This window comes from Microcaecilia unicolor, chromosome 2, assembly GCF_901765095.1.
Source record: "Microcaecilia unicolor chromosome 2, aMicUni1.1, whole genome shotgun sequence".
Lineage (NCBI taxonomy): Eukaryota > Metazoa > Chordata > Amphibia > Gymnophiona > Siphonopidae > Microcaecilia > Microcaecilia unicolor.
This window is the reverse complement of record NC_044032.1, coordinates 465,592,327-465,614,192: the sequence shown is the minus strand read 5'-3', so window position 1 is coordinate 465,614,192 and position 21,866 is coordinate 465,592,327. Positions and strand designations below refer to the sequence as shown.

The 21,866-nt window shown below is 42.2% G+C and overlaps 1 protein-coding gene across 2 annotated transcripts in view; it reads right to left on the bottom strand.

Annotated features, from left to right (window-relative positions):
- The window catches only part of LOC115461281 (transmembrane protein 127-like), a 121,356-nt gene extending 99,793 nt beyond the window's left edge, over positions 1–21,563 (bottom strand). The window contains exons 1-2 of one of the 2 annotated variants that reach the window (XM_030190997.1): positions 21,229–21,563; positions 10,096–10,266 (exon numbers count right to left, since the gene is read on the bottom strand). In XM_030190997.1, coding sequence (XP_030046857.1) covers positions 10,096–10,266; positions 21,229–21,469 — 412 coding nt within the window. In that variant the 5' untranslated portion in view covers positions 21,470–21,563. The remainder of the gene's footprint in view (positions 1–10,095; positions 10,267–21,228) is intronic. The other variant, XM_030190996.1, reaches the window with a different exon arrangement.
- Positions 21,564–21,866: the final 303 nt, after the last annotated feature.

Below are 21,866 nucleotides of genomic sequence, written 5' to 3'. Positions count from 1 at the left end.
TGAGCTGTGACTGGTGAGAGAGATCAGCTTCCTTGCACCAGCAGCCCAACCAGGGATTAACGAAAGCTGCAGACCTCCCGTTAGATTTTCCACGGTAAAGGTAGGGACTGCTTTTGTGCATGGGGTCGGAAAATGGCTGTGCATCGCCTTGCATGCACATTATAATAGTAATTAGCTCATTTTAGTTATCTGGCTCACCAATCAACTACATTTCTTTGAAGGGGTGAACAAACATGTGAATAAAGGTGAACTAGTTGATAATTGTGTATCTGGATTTTCAAAAGGTGTTTGACAAAGTACCTCATGACAGACTCCAGAGGAAATTGGAGAGTCATGGGATAGGAGGTAGTGATCTATTGTAGATTAAAAACTGGTTAAAAGATAGGAAACAGAGAGTAGGGTTAAATGGTCAGTATTCTCAATGGAAAAGAGTGGATAGTGGGGTTCCCTAGAGGTCTGTGTTGGGACCACTGCTTTTTAACATATTTAACATATTTATAAATGATCTATAGATGGGAGTAACTAGTGAGATAATTAAATTTGCTGACGACACAAAGTTATTGAAAGTTGTAAAATCACAATAGGATTGTGAAAAGTTACAAGAAGATCTTACAAGACTGGGCATCCAAATGGCAGATGACGTATTATGTGAGCATGTGCAAAGTGATCCATGTGGGAAAGAGGAACCTGAACTATAGCTATGTAATGCAAGGTTCCACATTAGGAGTCATCAACCAGGAAAGGGATCAAGGTATCATCATTGATGATATGTTGAAACCCTCTTGCTCAGTGTGTGGCAGCAGCAAAGAAAGCAAATAGAATGTTATATATTATTAGGAAAGGAATGGAAAATAAAAATGAGGACATTATAATGCCTTTGTATCACTCCATGGTGTGACCACACCTCACAATAATGTGTGCAATTCTGGTCACTGCATCTCAAAAAAATATATAGTGATATTAGAAAAGGTACATAGAAGGGTGACAAAAATTATAAAGGGGATAGGACAACTTCCCTATGAGGAAAGGCTAAAGCGGCTAGGGCTCTTCAGCTTGGAGAAAAGAATGCAGAGGGGAGATATGATAGAGGTCTATAAAATAATGAGTGGAGTGGAACGGGTAGATGTGAATCGCTTGTTTACTCTTTGCAAAAATACTAGAACTAGGGGGCACATAATGAAACTATAAATTAGTAATTTTAAAATGAATTGGAGAAAGTATTTCTTCACTCAACATGTAATTAAACTCTGGAATTTGATGCCAGAGAATGTAGTAAAAGCAGTTAGCTTAGTGGGGTTTAAAAAAAGGTTTGGATAGTTCCTAAAAGAAAAGTCCATAAGCCATTATTAAAATGGACTTGGGGGAAAATCCACTGCTTATTTCTAGAATAAGCAGCAAAAAAAATGTATTGTACTGTTTTGGGATCTTGTGAGGTAACTTGTAACCTGGATTGGCCACTGTTGGAAACAGGATACTGAGCTTGATGGACCTTCAGTCTGTCCCAGTACGGTAATACTTATTTTCAGGGGCGTAGCTACGGGTGGGCCTGGGTGGGCCCAGGCCCACCCAATTTCAGCTCTGGCCCGCCCACTCCCATTGCCGGCCACTGCTGCTTTTCCTGTTGAGCAGCAGGGCCGGCGCTACAAAAAGAAGAAGCGCTCAGCCGACTGAGCTGAGCGCCGCCGCCAACGTTAACAATGAGAAAAAAATGTTTAAAAAAAAAAAAAAGTGTGGCACCGTAGGCAGCCTCGAAGCATTGGCTGCTGGCTCTGCAGGCTCCTCCCATCTCTTACGTCACTGCCCCTGGAGCGAAGCAGGGGCAGTGACGTAAGAGACGGGAGGCGCCTGCAGAGCCAGCAGCCAATGCTTCGAGGCTGCCTGTGGTGCCGCGCTTTTTTTTTTTTTTAAACTTTTTTTCTCGTCTTTAGCGTTGGTGGCGGCGTTCAGCTCAATCAGCTGAGCGCTTCTTCTTTTTGTAGCTGGGGCTGGTGGGCCTGAATCGGATGGCAGGATGGGGACTGGGGAGAAAGAGGGAAAACGGATGGCAGGATGGGGACTGGGGACAAAGAAGGAAAATGGAAGGATGGGGAGAGAAAGAGGGAAAACGGATGGCAGGATGGGGACTGGGGAGAGAAAGAGGGAAAACGGATGGCAGGATGGGGACTGGGGAGAAAGAGGGAAAACAGAAGGATGGGGAGAGAAAGAGGGAAAACAGATGTGAGGATGGCAGAGAAAGAGGGAAAACGGAAGGATGGCAGAGAAAGAGGGAAAATGGAAGGATGGCAGAGAAAGAGGGAAAATGGAAGGATGGGGAGAGAAAGAGGGAAAACAGATGTGAGGATGGCAGAGAAAGAGGGAAAACGGAAGGATGGGGAGAGAAAGAGGGAAAACAGATGTGAGGATGGCAGAGAAAGAGGGAAAACGGAAGGATGGGAAGAGAAAGAGGGAAAACAGATGGGAGGATGGCAGAGAAAGAGGGAAACGGGAGGATGGCAGAGAAAGAGGGAAAACGGAAGGATGGGAAGAGAAAGAGGGAAAACAGATGGGAGGATGGCAGAGAAAGAGGGAAACGGGAGGATGGCAGAGAAAGAGGGAAAACGGAAGGATGGGGAGAGAAAGAGGGAAAACGGAAGGATGGGGAGAGAAAGAGGGAAAACAGGTGGGAGGATGGCAGAGAAAGAGGGAAAACAGATGGGAGGATGGCAGAGAAAGAGGGAAAACAGATGGGACGATGGCAGAGAAAGAGGGAAAATGGAAGGATGGGGAGAGAAAGAGGGAAAACAGACTGAAGGATGGCAGAGAAAGAGGGAAAACGGAAGGATCGGGAGAGAAAGAGGGAAAACAGACTGAAGGATGGCAGAGAAAGAGGGAAAACGGAAGGATGGGGAGAGAAAGAGGGAAAACAGACTGAAGGATGGCAGAGAAAGAGGGAAAACAGAAGGATGGGGAGAGAAAGAGGGAAAACAGACTGAAGGATGGCAGAGAAAGAGGGAAAACAGAAGGATGGGGAGAGAAAGAGAGAAAACAGATAGGAGGATGGCAGAGAAAGAGAGAAAACGGAAGGATCGGGAAAGAGAGAAAACAGACGGAAGGATGGCAGAGAAAGAGGGAAAACGGAAGGATCGGGAAAGAGGGAAAACAGACGGAAGGATGGCAGAGAAAGAGGGAAAACGGAAGGATCGGGAAAGAGGGAAAACAGACGGAAGGATGGCAGAGAAAGAGGGAAAACGGAAGGATCGGGAAAGAGGGAAAACAGACGGAAGGATGGCAGAGAAAGAGGGAAAACGGAAGGATGGGGAGAGAAAGAGGGAAAACCGACGGAAGGATGGCAGAGAAAGAGGGAAAACCGACGGAAGGATGGCAGAGAAAGAGGGAAAACCGACGGAAGGATGGCAGAGAAAGAGGGAAAACGGAAGGATGGGGAGAGAAAGAGGGAAACAGACAGAAGGATGGCAGAGAAAGAGGGAAAACGGATGGATAGGGAGAGAGACACTGGATGGAAGGATGGGGAGAGAAAGAGGGGAGATGGATGAAAGGATGTAGAGAGAAAGGGGCGAGACTGGAAGGATGTGGAGAGAGAAGGGACACTGAACAGAAAAGGGTAGAGAGATAGACACTGGTTAGAAGGAGGGAGAGAGAGACATTAGATGGAAGGATCAGGAGAGAGGGTAGATGGGTGGAAGGATGGGGAGAGAAACAGGGAAGACGCTGGATGGAAGGGTAGGGAGAAAGAGGTGACACGATGGAAGGATGCAGAAAGAAAGAGGGGAGACTACTGGAAGGATGGGGAGAGAGAGAGGGGAGACACTGGAAGGATGGGGAGAGAAAGAAGATAGCTGCTGGATGGAAAAGGAGAGTAGTGAAAGACTGGAGAATAAGAGGAAGGGGCATGAGGAGAACAAGGGTGAGAAAAAGATGAAAAGCTATAAGTAGATGAAGGAAATTAAAGAATGGATAGTAAGAATGAATTAAATCTGGACAGAGAGAGAGAGAGGCAGAAAAATATTGAAGAAAGCAAAGAAAAAGGAGAGAAAAATGACAAATGGCCAGGAAACCCTGGCAGAAGAGTTAAGCGAAAACGAAGGAAAGCAGAATCTAGAGACTGGGAGCAACACAATGAGAAAAAGTAAATGGCCATACAACAAAGGTAAAGAAAATAATTGTTTTTTTAATTTAGGATAAAGTAATATGGTGTTAATAAAGTTTCAGAGACCAATACTTCCTTCCTTAGGTCAGGAGAGGATACCGTAACAGCATTATACTGACCTGAGGCAGGAAGTTTTGGCCTCTGAAAGCTCACTGAAAAAGATTAGGCTATTAAATATATTGTCTGAAATCTGATGCACTGAAAAGCAGCACTTTACCCAGTGTGACAAATGTATCTGAGTGTGACTACATTTTGCTGGGGGAGGGGGGTAGAGAGAAAATTTTGTGCCCACCCACTTTGGGTTCAGGCCCATCCAAAATTGGCAGTCTGGCTACGCCACTGCTTATTTTCACCAACACATCATCAGAACATTCTTTTTCAGTTCAGGATAAACAATCAAGGAATGTAGAGTGCAACTAAGCTCTGGCTCTAGAGATGCTTTATTATTTTTACATAGTTTGAAATTATTATTTTCTCACAGACCATGTTAATAATTATTTATTTATTGCATTTGTACCCCACATTTTCCCACCTCTTTGCAGGCTCAATGTTGCTTACAATAATCATTAATAGTGGAAATATTTTAGAAAATAGACATTTAGTGTTGCAGAAGGATCTTGGGCAGCATGATAATGATAAGACATGATAGTAGTATAACAAGCAGAAATTGTAAGACAGTTCTGAATATATGTGGAGGAGTTGTGTATATTCACATTGGTTGATCCTTGAGGTATGCCTTGTTAAAGAGATGGGTCTTCAGTAGTTTGTGGAAGTTCATTAATTCGTAAATCGTTTTTAAGTTTTCCTTGCATATTTAATAAAGTTATATCTATTGTTTTAAAGTTTAGCAAGTTATAGGATGCACTTTATGTTTTGTTTGAATTTACAAGATCTTTTAAAATGCAGGTTAAATACAGAGATAGAAAATAACTGACTGGGGACGGTGAGGGGACAATAGCAAAATGATGGGGATGGGGTGGGGGGCGGAACACAATTGACTGGGGACAGGTGGGGATGGGGACCAGATTATGTCCCCATGCACACCTCTTCTTTTTTTTTTTTTTTTTTTTTTTAATTCTGCTGTGAAACCTACTGATAGGACTGTACTGTTTTCTTAAGGGTTGCTATGTATGCTACTATGATGGGATGTATATCCCATCACAGATATCAGGGAAACCCAGATGAGAAGGAACGTTAACTACAGAATTTAATCCCCAGAGAAAAAAAAAAACAGAATAAAGGCTAGGAGGGAGGCAGGAACGCAGAATTAAAACCTAGGCAGAAGGAAGTTGGGTGGGGTGTGTTCCAAGCCAATCACAGAAGCAGGAGGGTTAGAGCCTCAGCAGGTAGAGCTGGGAATGAACACAGTCCTGGCCAATCAGAGGAAATGGAAGCAGGAGGAGGAGTCAACAGTGCTATGAAAGACAGGAGACAAGAGCAGAGCTCAGTCTCTGTTGAGAGACCGAAGAGTGCAGCCTGAGAAGGTAAAAGACTTTTCTTGCTATTTTCCTGTCTTTGAACTGTGGCATTAAGGCTGACTGTTGGAAACTATCTGGTCTAAACCGGAACTGTTTTTGTTTTGTTGTTACTATCTGCCGGTGGAAGTATCCCTGGAATAGATTCCAGGTTATACGAGGGTGGTGGCAGGCAGGACCTTTCTTTTGTTCATTTCTGATTAAATGGAAACTTTTTTTTTTTTAATCAAGCGAACCCTGAGGACTGTTGCTACAGGTTGTTTTTTTTGGACCTTGATGCGAACTATGTAATAATACCCTAGTGACCTAGGGAGGACGGGAATGTTTTCGCCTTCCCACAGAGGCTCACCCTGGGGAAAGGCATAAAGAAACCTAAGTCTAGAAGGAGATCTGGACTCAGTATTGAAGAGAGACTGGGTAACTACTGATAATCCATTTTGAGCGTGAGTGCCAGATTCCAGACACAGCAACTGTTGGTCAGTAGGAGGATATTCGCAACCAGCTACAGTTGAAAGGACTCCAGTGCAGAGGATGAATCACATTTTGTGGCAGTGGTGGGATTTCCAAAACCTCCATGGGAGACATCAGCTGATCCGAGATGAGAACCATTTAGCCCTCTGGGAAGGCGCTGAGGTAAGTGTACCCAAGTCAGTGGGGAGGAGCGAGTACCAAATCTGTCTATCAGTGTGAGGTTGACTGAATTGCCGATTAAAGTGTTGGGGGAACGCCAACACACTTGAAGGACCACACTTGGGCCCTGTTTGTAGTTTTTTTCCTAGGAAGATGGTATCCAAGATGTTCATGGACTGTGGAAAGGATGCCAACCCAGCAGGATGCCATGGAACTTGTACTACGGCATTCCTTGGAGTATCAAACCCAGCAGCAGCCACTGCTACAATTACTGAAGGCGCACACCTGTGAGATACAAAATCTTGTAACTTGATAGCACAGACTGGAAGCGCGACAAGGAATGGAGTTGGGACCGAATGTGGAGAATGCAGGACCTTCTCGAGTGGCCTGGACACAGGGACTAGTCCTTACTAAGTTAGGACCAGATGATGACCCAGACTCTTTTTTTAGTGACATCTGAACGGGTGGCAAAGGCAGCAGGCCGGTCGATTAGCCATTTATTTGACTGGAAAGACCCAAGCAGCCTATAGAGGCCTGGACAGGAATCAAACCCTGGACAATGGGGCAGTTAAAGCAGCCATTCAGGACCAATTGGTTTTGACCCGGGTGGCCTATCGAAGAAAGTTTAGACAAAGGCAATTTAAGAAAAATGACCCACCAAGAGCAGTGGTCCAGCAGCTTGCAGGCTGGACCTCTGAATGTTTGGAGCCAGAAAAATAAACCCCACAAGACATGGTTAAATTGGTGGTACTTATTATTATTATTAGCATTTGTACAGCGCTACCACACGTACGCAGCACTGAACACCTGACATAGAGAGAGAGTCCCTGCTCAAAAGAGCTTACAATCTAAATAATACAGACAGACAAGACAATTAAGGGCGAGGGAAGTACTGGGTGAGAAGGAACAAGGGGGTGGGGGAGGCAAATGAGTAGTGGCTAGGAGTCAAAAGCATATTACACCCCCTCCATTCAAAACGTGGCTTATCCAGAAAGGGCCAGCTAGTTTTGCCAAGGTAGTGGATTTAGCTGAGAAATTTTTGGAGGCTGAAGAGGAGTGAGTTGCAAGGAAGGCAGGATTTGCGCTAATAAAAGGAGACATACTGGCAAGGAAGAAAGGGGTTGATAGGTCCCCTGAGAGCAGAGGCTTAGCCAGATCTTGATTTTTTTTTGGGGGGGAGGCACATTTTGCCCCACCTCCCTGCTGCAACCCCACATACCTGGGCTGGTGGGGGTCCCCAAGCCCCACCAGCAGAAGTCTTCCTGGGGCGATATTTGGTATGCTCGGTTTTAGTGAAATTGAGCATGAATGTGAGAGAGGGGGAAGAAGGGCAGGCAGCGTGACAGCAAATCTCCACAGGAAAGCTTCTGCTGGTGGCAGCCAAACCAACAGACTCTGGGGGGGGGGGGGGGGCTCGAACCCAAATTGCGGAGGCCCAGGCCCTCACGCCTCTCCCCCCATGGCTACACCACTGCCTGAAAGGGAAGTGCATACCCAAGGGAAGCCAGGATTCACCCCTAGGTCTTGGTAGCCCAGAAAGCGGATAACATAAGAAGAAAAGGAAGTGGTGAGGGATACCCCAAAGCAAGAAACTAGGCCCCTCTATTGCTGTTTTTCCTGTGGGAAGGAGGGACATTTTCAAAGAAAATGCACCTATATGAACTGCTCTTTTAAAGGTTGGGTGTTGGGTCTCAGGCAAAGGAAACCCAGATCAGGAAGGCCATTAAGAAGGGAGTAAAGATATAGGGGTGGGGGGGGGGGGGGGGCTATGGCGGTCACCTTTATTGGTACAGGAAGTAATCGATCCCCATATCAGGGATTTTATCCCGGTCTTTAAAGATAGGAAAGGGAGAAGTGTGGTGGCAGGCAGGCATAAGTACATAAGTAATGCCACACTGGGAAAAGACCAAGGGTCCATCGAGCCCAGCACCCTGGTCCACGACAGCGGCCAATCCAGGCCAAGGGCACCTGGCAAGCTTCCCAAACGTGCAAACATTCTATACATGTTATTCCTGGGATTGTGGATATTTCCCAAGTCCATTTAGTAGTAGTTTATGCACTTGTCCTTTAGGAAACCGTCTAACCCCTTTTTAAACTCTGCCAAGCTAACCGCCTTCACCACGTTCTCCAGCAACGAATTCCAGAGTTTAATTATGCGTTGGGTGAAGAAAACTTTTCTCCGATTTGTTTTAAATTTACTACACTGTAGTTTCATCGCATGCCCCCTAGTCCTAGTATTTTTGGAAAGCGTGAACAGACGCTTCACATCCACCTGTTCCACTCCACTCATTATTTTATATACCTCTATCATGTCCCCCTCAGGCGTCTCTTCTCCAAGCTGAAAAGCCCTAGCCTCCTTAGTCTTTCTTCATAGGGAAGTTGTCCCATCCCCACTACCATTTTAGTCGCCCTTCGCTGTACCTTTTCCAATTCTACTATATCTTTCTCGAGATGCGACGACCAGAATTGAACACAATACTCAAGGTGTGGTCACACCATGGAGCGATACAACGGCATTATAACATCAGGACAACTGTTTTCCATACCTTTCCTAATAATACCCAACATTCTATTCACTTTCCTAGCCGCAGCAGCACACTGAGCAGAAGGTTTCAGTGTATTTTCGACGACGACACCCAGATCCCTTTCTTGGTCCGTAACTCCTAACGTGGAACCTTGCATGACGTAGCTATAATTCGGGTTCTTTTTTCACACATGCATCACCTTGCACTTGCTCACATTAAATGTCATCTGCCATTTAGCCGCCCAGTCTCCCAGTCTCGTAAGGTCCTTCTGTAATTTTTCACAATCCTGTCGCGAGTTAATGACTTTGAATAACTTTGTGTCATCAGCAAATTGAATTACCTCGCTAGTTACTCCCATCTCTAAATCATTTATAAATATATTAAAAAGCAGCAGTCCTAGCACAGATCCCTGAGGAATCCCACTAATTACCCTTCACCATTGTGAATACTGCCCATTTAACCCCACTCTCTGTTTCCTATCCTTCAACCAGTTTTTAATCCACAAGCAAGCCTTGCCTCTTTTTTTTTTGTTTCTGAATTAACTAGAAAAAATGTTTTCATTTATTTTTTTAATCAAGTGAACCCTGAGGATTGTTGCAATAGGAATTTTTTTTTCTTTTTGGCCCTTGATGTGAACTATGTTAACACCCTAGTGACTTAGAGAGGACTGGGACATTTTCACCTCCCTACAGGGGCATGCCCTAGGGAAAGGCATAAAAGAACTTGTCCAGAAGGGGCCCTGGACACGAAGAGAGACTGGTTGACTGTTGATAAACCATTTCGTGTGCGAGTCCCAGATTCCAGACACAACAGCTATTGGTCAGCTGGAGGATATCTGCAGCCAGCTACTGTTGAAAGGACTCCAGAACAGAGGACACATCACAACTATCAAATCTGCTGCCATGGGACAGACAGTATCATCCTTTCAAGTCGGTTGACAAAGACATCTAGTGGTCTGATATACTATCACACTGGTTTGGGTTCTGCTCCATTCAAATCACCCCTCACCTTTCTCCTCCAGGTCAAATGAACACAGACAGTGATACACACATGCAGACGGATTGAAAAGAATTCCATGAGCTATACTTCACAAATGTCTCCCCCCCCCCCCCCCCCCAATTTTTATAGAGATGCGAGTAGAAAATGTGTAAATGTAAAACAGATTTTGAACATAGATAAATTAAGTGAATTTCACAAAACATTGAAATGTCTTAAATTTTATGGTTCCTTCAGACCGAGTTCCTTGCTAACAAGCTCTATATGCATTTCCTCTGTCACAAATCATTAATTAAATTCTGACAATGAAAAGTTACAGTACCTGTAAAAACATGTATTAAAGCTGCAATTTTCACACCCAGTACTTCTAGTTTCTTTATCAGCAAGAAGTCAAGGAGGAAAGCAAGTAGCCCCATCGATATACTCAGGTAACAACATGTGGCCATCAGAACCATGAGGGTGACACCATTCTCTTCGAACAGATAAAAATAACCTATCAAGGAAGGAAAAAAAAAGTCAGAAGCCAAGGCTATTCACAACGCTATTTTAAAGTTTCTCAAGTGTTTCAAGTCTCGCACTTAGTGCTTTGCAGGACTCGACAAATCCCAGACACTAGGTCGCCATGGTGCCTAGAAATTGCACCTAACACCTAAGATTTCTTGCCCTTAAAAATTTGGTTTTAATTCTTGTTGTGCTGCAGAACACACGTTTCGTTATGTCCTGCTGCCATCTGGCTCTCTATAAGCTTGAGCCACACTATGCAGAAAGTTCAAGAGGTCTTGCAAGACTTCAACTTGCAAGACCAGACTGAAATTCCTCCATAGCAAGCTTACAGAGATCTGAATGGGCAGAAAGGAAGTAGGAAACGTGTTTCTTCCGCAATCGAGGGGCCGATACACAAAATTTACCATGCTAGAAAGTTCCAATTTTGACTAGTTCTATCCAGTTTAGCGTTCATGTTATTTAGCAAGTAATGCACAAAGGGGTTCTGCATCCATCTTACTGATCAAAGCAGGCAACGATAATCCAATGCAAATGTATTACAATAAGCTGATTAGTATTAAAATGAGCATTCCGAGCAATGCACAGAAAGAAGCACCTACCTTTAACGTGCAAAGTTTTCCATGAGGTCTGACGCTTTCGTTGTACGAAGGTGGCTTCTGGGAGAAGCAAAACTTGTCTGAGAGCAGAGAACAGCTTAAAGGGGTGAAAAAACAAGTGGGGGGCTGGGGCTTTCAATAAGGAGGAGGTTGTTTTCAACAGCAGAGTGCTCTGTTATCTGTTGCGTGCGTCAGGTGTTAAACGAAGTTTCCCAAAATTTGAGGTCTCTAACTGCAATAGTTGCAGATCTAGACCCCCTTTTCTAAAAGGTTGTCAGTCCATGAGCGCGCGACATTTACCAAAATGCCATTTTTGGGGTCTAATAAAATCCAAACACATTTATAAGAATGGCTAAAAAATTCAAATCCTGTACAGTTTTTGATGCCAATTCCGATGAAATACATTTTAACATTCTGGATGCAAAATCCAGTCAAACAAGTTGACTCAAAGTGTGCATCAAAATTGGTCGCGACTCATCGGAACATATTTGGACCAATATTCAGACCGCAACAACTTCCATGCAAACAAAGATACGGACTTGAAATTTTGAATAAGCATTATGCTTGTGCTCGACATAATACTGCCAGATTTGCAACTAACCAGCATCTATAACCGCCCTGCAGGATCTCTTCAAAGTTGACACTGTGAGCGCAAATGGTAAAATGTACCAAAGTTCAAAGCCAATTGTTAAAAAAGAGTCTGCCTGAATCAGCTTGTGAACAGTATCATCTGAAAGAGAAAATTGTGCTCTACAACACTTTAATACTTGGTTGCCACTCAGCCCTAGCTCCCTAGTCCAGCATCTCCCTGCTGGCCATGTGAACAGTGATGTTCAACAGCAATCTAACAGAAATCATGTTGGTACTGGCAGCCATAAAATGATTTGCCTATCACGGCCACCAGGTTTCAGTTCTGCTGCCATTTAGTTAACTTTTGAGTTACCAAACGTGTATTAGCTGTACATAACGGTTAGAGCATTAGGCTCAGAATCAGGGAATCCAAGGTCCAAATCTAGCTTTTTAAGATCTTGGACAAATCACTTAACCCTCCCATTGCCTCAGGTACAAACTTCAAATTGTAAGCCCTCCAGGAAAATATCTATCGTAGTATACTCGAATGTAACTCTCATTGAGCTACAATTTAGAATAGTGTGAGCTAAATCCAAGTACAAACCCAAAATCTAGTATTAGGCATATTGTTAAGTAATATAAAACCTTAAAGTTACACAGGACCCATAAAGCAAAATCTACCATACCATAATAGCACTTACTTCCAGGAGTCACACAACAAGGGCCTACCTAGGAAAAGGTAGCACTATAATCATATCAGTGAGCACTAGTGGAGGAGTGGCCTAGTGGTTAGGGTGGTGGACTTTGGTCCTGGGGAACTGAGTTCGATTCCTACTTCAGGCACAGCAGCTCCTTGTGACTCTGGGCAAGTCACTTAACCCTCCATTGCCCCATGTAAGCCGCATTGAGCCTGCCATGAGAGGGAAAGCGCGGGGTACAAATGTAACAAAAATGTAACAAAAAATGTAGAACATTAATATAACTACTAAACAAACTGCATTAGTACAGATCAATTCTAGAAAGACATTTAATGCTTTCAGAATATCTGGTCTCTTTCACAAAAGAAGAACACAGACAAACCCTCATGAAGTATGGAATAAATAACCACAAACTAAACATAGAAATATGTAGACAAAATTTAAACTGAAATCCCAAGAAGCCAGACTCTGAACACAGTGTAACACCAGAGAAATGGAAACAGTGATGCATTTCCTTCTGTACTGTGAAAAATAATGATAGCATATACAAATTTTAAAAACCAATACATTCCACTCACCAAATTAAAAGTTAATATATATAAACGAAGAGAAAATAAGGCGACACCTTTTTACTGGACTAATTTAATACATTTTTTTGATTAGCTTTCAGAGGTCAAAACCTCCTTCCTCAGGTAAAGATAGTTTACTTAACCTGAGGAAGGAAGTTTTGGCCTCCAAAATCTAGTTAAAAATGTATTTAGTCCAATGAAAAAATAATCACTTTATCTTCTGGGTTTTTAAATTTTTATTTATTAACCTTTAATGTGGACTAAACACATTTCCCAAGTTATTTTATCCTAAATTACAAATAAAATTCCTTTTTCTACCTTTGTTGTCTGGCCATTTAATTTTCTAATTATGTAGGTCCCAGTCTTTGGTTACTGTTTTCCTCTTTAACTTTTATAACAGACCCAACGTAGTCCCCCCCCCCTCCTCCTACCCACGTGGATGAGGATACCATTCAACCAACAGTTTCATATCAACCTGAATCAAATTCCCACCCCCCTTTTTTTTATATATTATACAGAGCATGCTTATATAAAAGGGGCCTAGATATCTTCCCATCTTGCATGAGTTTGTCTCCTAATTGTAGTCAATCTTTCCATGTCACAAATATATCATAATTTAGAAATCCAACCCAACAAGGGAGGTACAGACCTCTTCTTCCAGTGCCTAGCCAGATTTATACGGGCAGCTTGACAAGCAAAACATACCAGGTGCATTAACATTTTTAACGCGCGTTAACCATGAACGCGCCTACAATAGCCCTATAGGCGCCTACACGGTTAGCAGCCACGCTAGTTGTAGGCGTGTTAAAAATGCTAATGCACCTTAGTAAATAAGGCCTTATGTATGTAGGACAATTATCCAATGAACAATGAGATCTAAAGAACTTATTTTGGAGAAGACACCCCAACTTTGGTCTAGAAGACAGCACTCACCAGAAGTGGAGCCCTTGCATAACTCCGCTAACCACCCTGTATGTAATATCGTAAAAAGATTTGTTGTTTTAGTCTGAAAGTAATGTGCTAATTGTGTGGCAGTAGGAAGAGAATCCCCTATTTTAACTCAAATAGATGTAGTGTCAGTTAAATGATTAACCATGTGAAAAAGTTTGCCTATGTTAGAGATGTCTCTATCAATCAACAGATTTTTTTTTTTACACGAGTAATGGCATTTTTATATTCCATTACTGCTTTCCTCTATTTAGACCTATTATAATCTGTTTTGCCTTTAAGCCACTGTCTTTCCAGTTGTCTTCATTTTTGTTTTAAGACTTGCAATTCCTCATGAAGGGGTCCTTTAACAAAGGCATGATAAGGCTACCGCATGGGTACCATGCAGCAAAACATTGCATGGAGCACCGCAACACTCTGCGGTAGTTCTGCATTTGCTGCGCAGCATTTCCCACACCAAAAATATTTTTCTATTTTCTACTGCAGGGGAGGGGCAATAGACCCGGTGGTAATCGGCCATCAGCACAAGTTGCCCGATTACCACCAGTTTAGCACATGAGCCCTTACCGCCTACTAAACAGGGGTCAGGTAGTAAATTGCCGCGCACCAATATTTTTATTAGTGAACAGCAATTTACGATTTCCATTTAAAATAATAGAAGCTCCTGCTGCAGTCAAAGTGGCCTTGGCGAGCGGCAATTTTCACATGCCCACACTACTGCAGCTTTGTAAAAGGACCCGTAAATCATCTATTGTTATGACGCTTATCCTTCGTCTCATATTTAGGTGCTATCTTGTCTAATAAATCACTACAAATATTATTCCAAATGTTCATCCAGCTAACCTGATCCTTGTCCAGTTTTGGGATCAATGGCGCAACATCTTTCCAGAACTGTAACTGGTCAGGTTTCTTGCTGTACATAATTTTTAAAGAACTTTCCTGTTGTCTAGCACTATTTTGTTTCCATTGTTGCCAATATATTGTAAAGGAAAATATAAAGGGGGTCCTTTTACTAAGGTGCACTAGTGTATTTAGTTCACACTAAAAATTAGTTGGCTCTAAACACTGAGACACCCATTATATTCCTATAGACATCTCAGCATTTAGCACCAGCTGATTTTTAGTGTGAGCTAAAAAAACACACTAGCACTCCTTAGCAGAAGACGCCATATTTATTCATGTATGCATTCTTGTATCCCACTGTTATCCAAAAACAAGCTTCGGTTCAAAGAGGCTGACATTTTGCAGTTTACAGTTTAGTGTACTTACAATAGATTTTAGCAGTCAAGATTCAGGAAACATCGATATTTTAGAAGAGGTAGGATTTAAAGTGGTTGGATTTTGGTAGCTTATGTGGTTAGCTATAGAATGTTTTGAAGAGGTAGGTCTTCAGCTGTTTTCTAAACTGAAGGTAGTTGGGTGATGCTTCTCGTTGCCTTTGGTATATACAGTTCCACCATTTGGAGCCTAGGTAGCTGAAGCCTGCTGTGTAGATGGTTTTGTAGGTTGCCAATAGTGTCTTTATTGTGTTTCATTCAGGAGACTTCAAAGAGGATTAGATTCTGTCTGCTGCGGCGTGGGTGGTGTTTCACATTCTTGTAGGAATTCTGTGATGGATTTTTGTGGTTTTGCAAGATTTGACCTTGTGTTTGCTATTTTGTGTTTAAAATGTTGTGTGAGCTCATCTGCGGTTGGTGGTGTTTCTGTAAATGCTAGTACATCTTGGGTATGCAGTAGCTTGTTCATGAGTTTGACTATTTTTTTGTGTTGATCTGTGCTAGGTTCACATATTTGCTTTACTTTGGTTTTGGGAGTGGAGGAGTAGCCTAGTGGTTAGTGCAGCAGACTTTGATTCTGGGGAATTGGGTTCGATTCCCACTGCAGCTCCTTGTGACTCTGGGCAAGTCACTTAACCCTCCATTACTACTACTACTTAACATTTCTAGAGCGCTACTAGTGTTACGCAGTGCTGTACAAATTAACAATTAAGGATGGTCCCTTCTCAGAAGAGCTTACAATCTAAAGGACAAAATGTCAAGTTGGGGTAATTAAGATTTCCTGAGAAGAGGTGTAGTGAGTAGGTGCCGAAGGCTACATTGAAGAGGTGGGCTTTGAGCATTGATTTGAAGATGGGTAGGGAGGGGGCCCGGCGTATGGGCTCAGGGAGTTGTACCATTGCTCCAGGTACAAAATAAGTACCTGTATATATGTAACCCGCTTTGAATGTAGTTGCAAAAATACCACAGAAAGGCAGTATATCAAGTCCCACTTCCCTTTCCCTTCTTTATGCTGTTTGTGTAGGATCTTATTGCTTTTCTCCATTTGGGTTTGTTTGTTTGTTTGTGTCTGTTTTGTTCTTTGCCCATGTTCTTTCAAGTTTCCGGCACAGTTTCTTCATTTGTAGTAGCTTGTCGTTAAATCAGGGACATGGTGCTTTTTATTTCTTGTTTTCATTTTGAGTGGTACTATTTTATTTAGTATGTTTTCACTTGCCTCATCCCAATTTCTCAAGAAGTGTATGTCTAACTATGTGTGAATTATGCGATTTTATGCAATTTGGTGAATACACAGAAGATTACTGTTTAAGAAATGAAAAGTAAAAAATGAACAGTAAAAAAATTTTTAATTACATAAATATTGTTGTTTTTTTTAGGGGTTTTTTTAGGCCTACGATGAAGGATAGTCTGCGTCAGTGCTGAAAACTTTCCTGGCATCAATCGGTGAGCACGACAGACCTTTGAGGACTTTTTCCTCCTTTTCTTAAATTTTGAGTAACTAATACACTACGAAAAAAATTGTATTGCAGCATTTGTTGATTAGATGTTCTAAAGCATCTGCAATATAGTCCATTATTGTTTGAAACAAAGTTACATTAGCCATTTCAACTTTTTTTTCTCAGTTTGTTATATACACCTTTAATGCTATTACCTGATGTATCAATTATTTTGCCTATTCTATTGTCACAGAAACATTAATTACTTATTGTAGACATTGCTCAGATCATCAAGGGGCTCCTTTCTCACCCAGTGGTAACTAACCCCCTTCCCACCACCAAAAACATGTGATTAAAAACATTATTTACCAGTCTCAGATGTTATACTCAGGTCTTATGTTCCACTTATTTCATTTAAAATTGTAAGCGGATCACAGCAATCAAGTCTCAACAAACAGGGGGAAGTACAGATACATTAATAATTCTTCGTTTAATTATAATATTATGTAATTAACGATTTTCAAAACAAATGTGTTTTTAAAGTTTTGTGAAAAAGGGAGTAAGAAGATAATTCTGTAATATGCTTCGGAAGATTATTCCAAATCATGGCCCCTGGAAAGGAAAGGACATATCTAGCTGTTTCTTATATCAAACTCTTTTTGTTTTTAGAAAATTAACCCCCCACCTCCCCCCACTCACTTTGAATGGCCTGTGTTGGCACTGCTACGTGGCTTAGTAAACAGTGAGGTTAAGTATTATTTTATAGTCTTGTGATGTAGATCAATTATTAAGGAAATTCAGTCTTAACTATGCCTTTAGAATTTTGACTGTGAAAAGATATGAAAATCAGGCAGGCAATTTTAAACTCTATTCGTGAGTTAACTGGGTGCCAGTGCAAAGATTCCAACAAAGGTGAGGCCCCCTCAAATTTGCTCAGACAATAAGCCTAGCTGCGATATGCTACAGGAGTTGGAGTTTTTTTTTGTACAATATAAAGAATTACAGTAATCCAGTTGTGGAGGAAATATTGATTTGGTTTATATCCCTAAACTTTGCTTGTTCAAAGATGACCTAATGGCTCTTTATTGGCATAGCTTGAAAAAAGAGGGAAAGGGAAAAGGGTTGAGATTTGATATGCAGCCTTTCTGTGGATACAATCAAAGCAGTTTACATATTATACAAGTACTTATTTTGTACCTTGGGCAATGGAGGGATAAGTGACTTGCCCAGAGTCAGGAGATGTAGTGGGAATCAAACCTAGTTCCACTATGTCTCAGGCTACTGCACTAACCATTAGGCTACTCCTCCAAAACTCTTTATAGTTGGGTTATTTATCTGAGATTCATAGGTTAGTTTGGAGTCCAAAAGAACTCACAAAATCCTTGCTTCTTTTTCGATTTTGAAATTTCGACCTGAATCAACAAGTTAGTTCCTTAACAGAAAAAGAAAGGACCAAAGTCTCCAAACCACAGGATTTTGGTTTTCCACTTGGACTCATAGGAACCTTTTTAAAATTGAATGTCAGGGAATAATAAGGATATTTATCACCGACATATGAAAAAACATACACTTCTAAATTAGAAAGCACTTTACCCAACGGACTGAGAAAAACAGTCAACAATGGAGAAAGCAGTGAAATCTGAGGCACCCCTCAAAGTGGCAACCAGGGTAGGGATGTTTTGTCATTTTTCTTTTAACAATATGTATGTTTTGTTAAAAATTCTCTAAACCATTTTAAACACTGTGTCAGTTAATCTCAATTCACTAAAGCCCAAATTCTGTTTATGTTGCACATTAAATTGGGTGCATGCTCAATTTAATGAACTTAATTGAATGAGCCAATTAGCACTAATTAGTAATAACCAATTATCAGCACTAATTAGTCTTAATTAGGATTTATAGTTTATTGAAATTTACTATACCGCTCGACTAACAAGCAGAGCAGTACACATAAAGTAAGAAAGGAACACCAATTTATAATAGGTCAGCAAAATCACTTATGCCAGGACAGAATAGAGAGAAAGTCATCAGTAAAGGTAAGGCCAAAAAAAAAAAGAGAGAGATTCCAATGGACCGTCGCTAAACATCTCGGGGACTCAGGAAAGGGACCCTGATAAGCTTGGTTAAACAACCAAGTTTTTTTTAGGTCAGCCTTGAAACTCTTGAACAAGAAGTTACTGTGGAGGTCCAAAGGAAGGCTATTCCAGGTGGAGGGAGCTAAAAAGTAAAAGGCGGTGTGTCTGGTGGATTCAAATTGAGCTGCTTTAGGGTTGGGCAAAACTAAACGGTGGTCATTTAAAGATTGGAGGATTCTACTAGGGCAATACACTATGGCGAGGTTAGATAAACAGTCTGGGATTCCAGACCTCGGAGCCTTCAAAGGATTCTATAATGATCTGGGCATAAATCCTAATGTGCGCGACTATTTGGACGCATGGCTAGGGGCGTTTTGGGGGCATTCCGAGAGCATTCCTAAATTTTATACACATACATATAGAATTTCGCCTAACTGTAGGCGCCTACAACTGGGTCTGCTCATTAGCAAGCATAATTGCAGGCACCTACATTTAAGCGCAGTTATGCGCTGTGATTCTATAAAGGATGCATACCCCTTATAGAATCGTACTAAGTCTTACATTTTCAGCACTGATTTTTAGGTGCTACTTATAAAATTTGGCCCCAAGTCTATACAGTAGTTTTGTATGATCTGACGACGTATCAAGGACAGCAGCCTGTTTCCCTTTGCCCAAACAATGTCTAACCTCAGATATCAAAATCAACAGCAATGTCTCCATACTGTGCTGTGGTGTGAAACCATGCTGAGTAAAATGCAGGCAATCAGTTATGAGAAGAAAGTTGTTAAGCTGATCAATAACTACAAATTCCATAAGTTTGGCCAGCTAAGGAATCTCAGCAGGAATCCAGGCCAAAGTATCAGACTGCCTGTCTGACATTGCTGCCACAATGTCTCACCTCAATCTGAAACTAAACGTGACCAAGACTGAGCTTCTCATCTTTCCCCCTAAACCAACCTCTCCTCTTCCCCCATTCTCTACCTGGGTGGATAACACTCATCATCCCTGTCTCATCAGCTCGTAACCTTGGGGTCATCTTTGACTCCTCTCTCTCTCCTTCTCTGCACATATTCAACAGACTGCTAAAACCTGTCATTTCTATAATAATCACCAAAATTCGTCCTTTTCTGAGCACACTACCAGAACCCTTATCCACACTCTTGTCACCTCTCACTTAGACTACTGCAACTTGCTTCTCACAGGTCTCCCACTTAGCCATCTCTCTCTCCAATCTGATCAAAATTCTGCTGCACAACTTATATTCCACCAGTGTCGCTATGCTCATATTAGCCCTTTCCTCAAGTCACTTCATTGGCTCCCTATCCGTTTCCACATATAATTCAAACTCATCTGACTTACAAATGCATAAACTCTGCAGCTCCTCAGTACCTCTCCGCTCTTATCTCTCCCTACACTCCTCCCTGGGAACTCCGTTCACTGGGTAAATCTCTCTTATTTGTACCCTTCTCCTCCACTGCTAACTCCAGACTCCATTCCTTTTATTTTGCAGCATCATATGCCTGGAACAGACTTCCTGAGCCGGTACGTCAAGCTCCATTTCTGGCTGTCTTCAGATCTAGGCTAAAAGCCCACCTTTTTGAAGCTGCCTTTAACTCCTAACCCTTACTCACTTACTCTTATTTGTCCTGTTTGTCTGTCCTAATTAGATTGTAAGCTCTGTTGAGCTGGGACTGACTCTATGTTCAGTGTACAGCGCTGCGTACGTCTAGTAGCGCTATAGAAATAAGTAGTAGTACTATTGGCCTCATACTGTCCACAGCTGTTAGATCAGATCCAGTAGATTTAGGTACTGGAGTTAAAATGATATCAGTCAGCTCATCTGAATATGATCCTACACCAAGTAACTGATTAATAAACGTAGTAAGCCAAATTAGAACTTCAGCAGAAATAGATTTCAATAAAAGAGAGAGGGGCAAATATCTATACAGCAAGTCTTACTTGAGAGGTTTGTTAATACCCTAGAAACAGAGACTGAAATTGTCTGGGAAAGGTAGACCAGGATCTGTCTCCTGGTGTACCTTCTATCTGGTTGTTCTCTAATTGACTTACCAAGGGGATAGCTCTGAAGACAGTAGGCTCAGGCATTTTACCATGATATAATGACTGAAAAGACTGTCTAATTTTATTAACTTTAAGTTATGTGCAATAAAAAAGGTATCATCTTATTTTCTTTTCCATGTTTTAATTTTGTTTGATTTCTATTGATTAACTTTAGACAAAGAGTTGAGCTTCCACACTAGGTTGGAGTGATGTACGAATAGTGTTGGTTAATTCATAGGCTTCTCAGAATTCTTTAGCCTCTCCTCATAATATATAAACTTGCAGCTCAAGAATCTAATCTCCAGTTTACATAGCTTTGGTTTTCTCTATTCTTTCACCAGAGCCTAATTTCCTATAGTCCACTTTTAAAGATCTCAGGCTCTCACCAAGGGCTACTAACTCACTCGCCTAAAATAAGATTCGGAGTATTACCTATGACTTCCAGTGTGGATTTAAAGTCGTGTATTTGTACTATACAAGCATATGAAAACTAACACAAATGCTGCCTATTGGGCAAGCTCCCCCCCTCCCCCAAATGGGTTACAAACTCAAGATTGTGTATCTGCCCAGGATGTTAGATAGCGGGGAACAGAAATTAAAACTCTAAAAAGTTTCTACATCATGTGATGAAAGTGCCACGCTCAGCTCTCACGAACTCTTGACACCGCTATTGCAATCTATTCTTCTCCACCCACTTTCCACTATTCAGCCTTACTTTTACCTGAGTGCCAGTTGCTGAAATTGCCAGCGAGGTGCAGCACATAAGCCACCCCGAATACGCAGCAGTCGCCGCCAGTTATGCGACTCAGTTCATGCACTTCGATCCAGCTGGGGTCCGCCACCGCCGCGCACATAGTTACCACCGCGAAGCACTGCACGAAGGCAGCGGACAGACAACGCTCCGGGGGTGGCGACTCCACACTCACAGAGCCACCAACTGGTTGCGGCGGCGGTTCCTCCATTATTCCGGACTCCGAGTCCTCCTCTGTTTACTTCCGGCATCAGGGTCGTTCCCTCCCGTCCTTCCCTTCCCACCGGCCATTCGCGAGAGGCCACGCCCATAGCGCTGTGATGTCTATAGCCGACGAGAAAGTGGCGCGCGTGGTTCTGCTGAGGAGGTAAAAGAGAAAATAACTTCCATGGCTTCAGCTTTTTGACGTCATGCCGCCTGCTGTTCTCAATCTAGCAGCATGACGTCAAAAAGCTGAAAAAAAAAGCCATGTAGGCGGTTCCTCTGTCTTTTCTCTTCCCCGCGCAGCGTCACCCTGTACCACTGAAAACAAAGCAAACAAACCAGTCCACGTTGTTATTCTTTATTTTAAGTTCAAATGTATTTATTAAGTTTTCAAAAAATATACA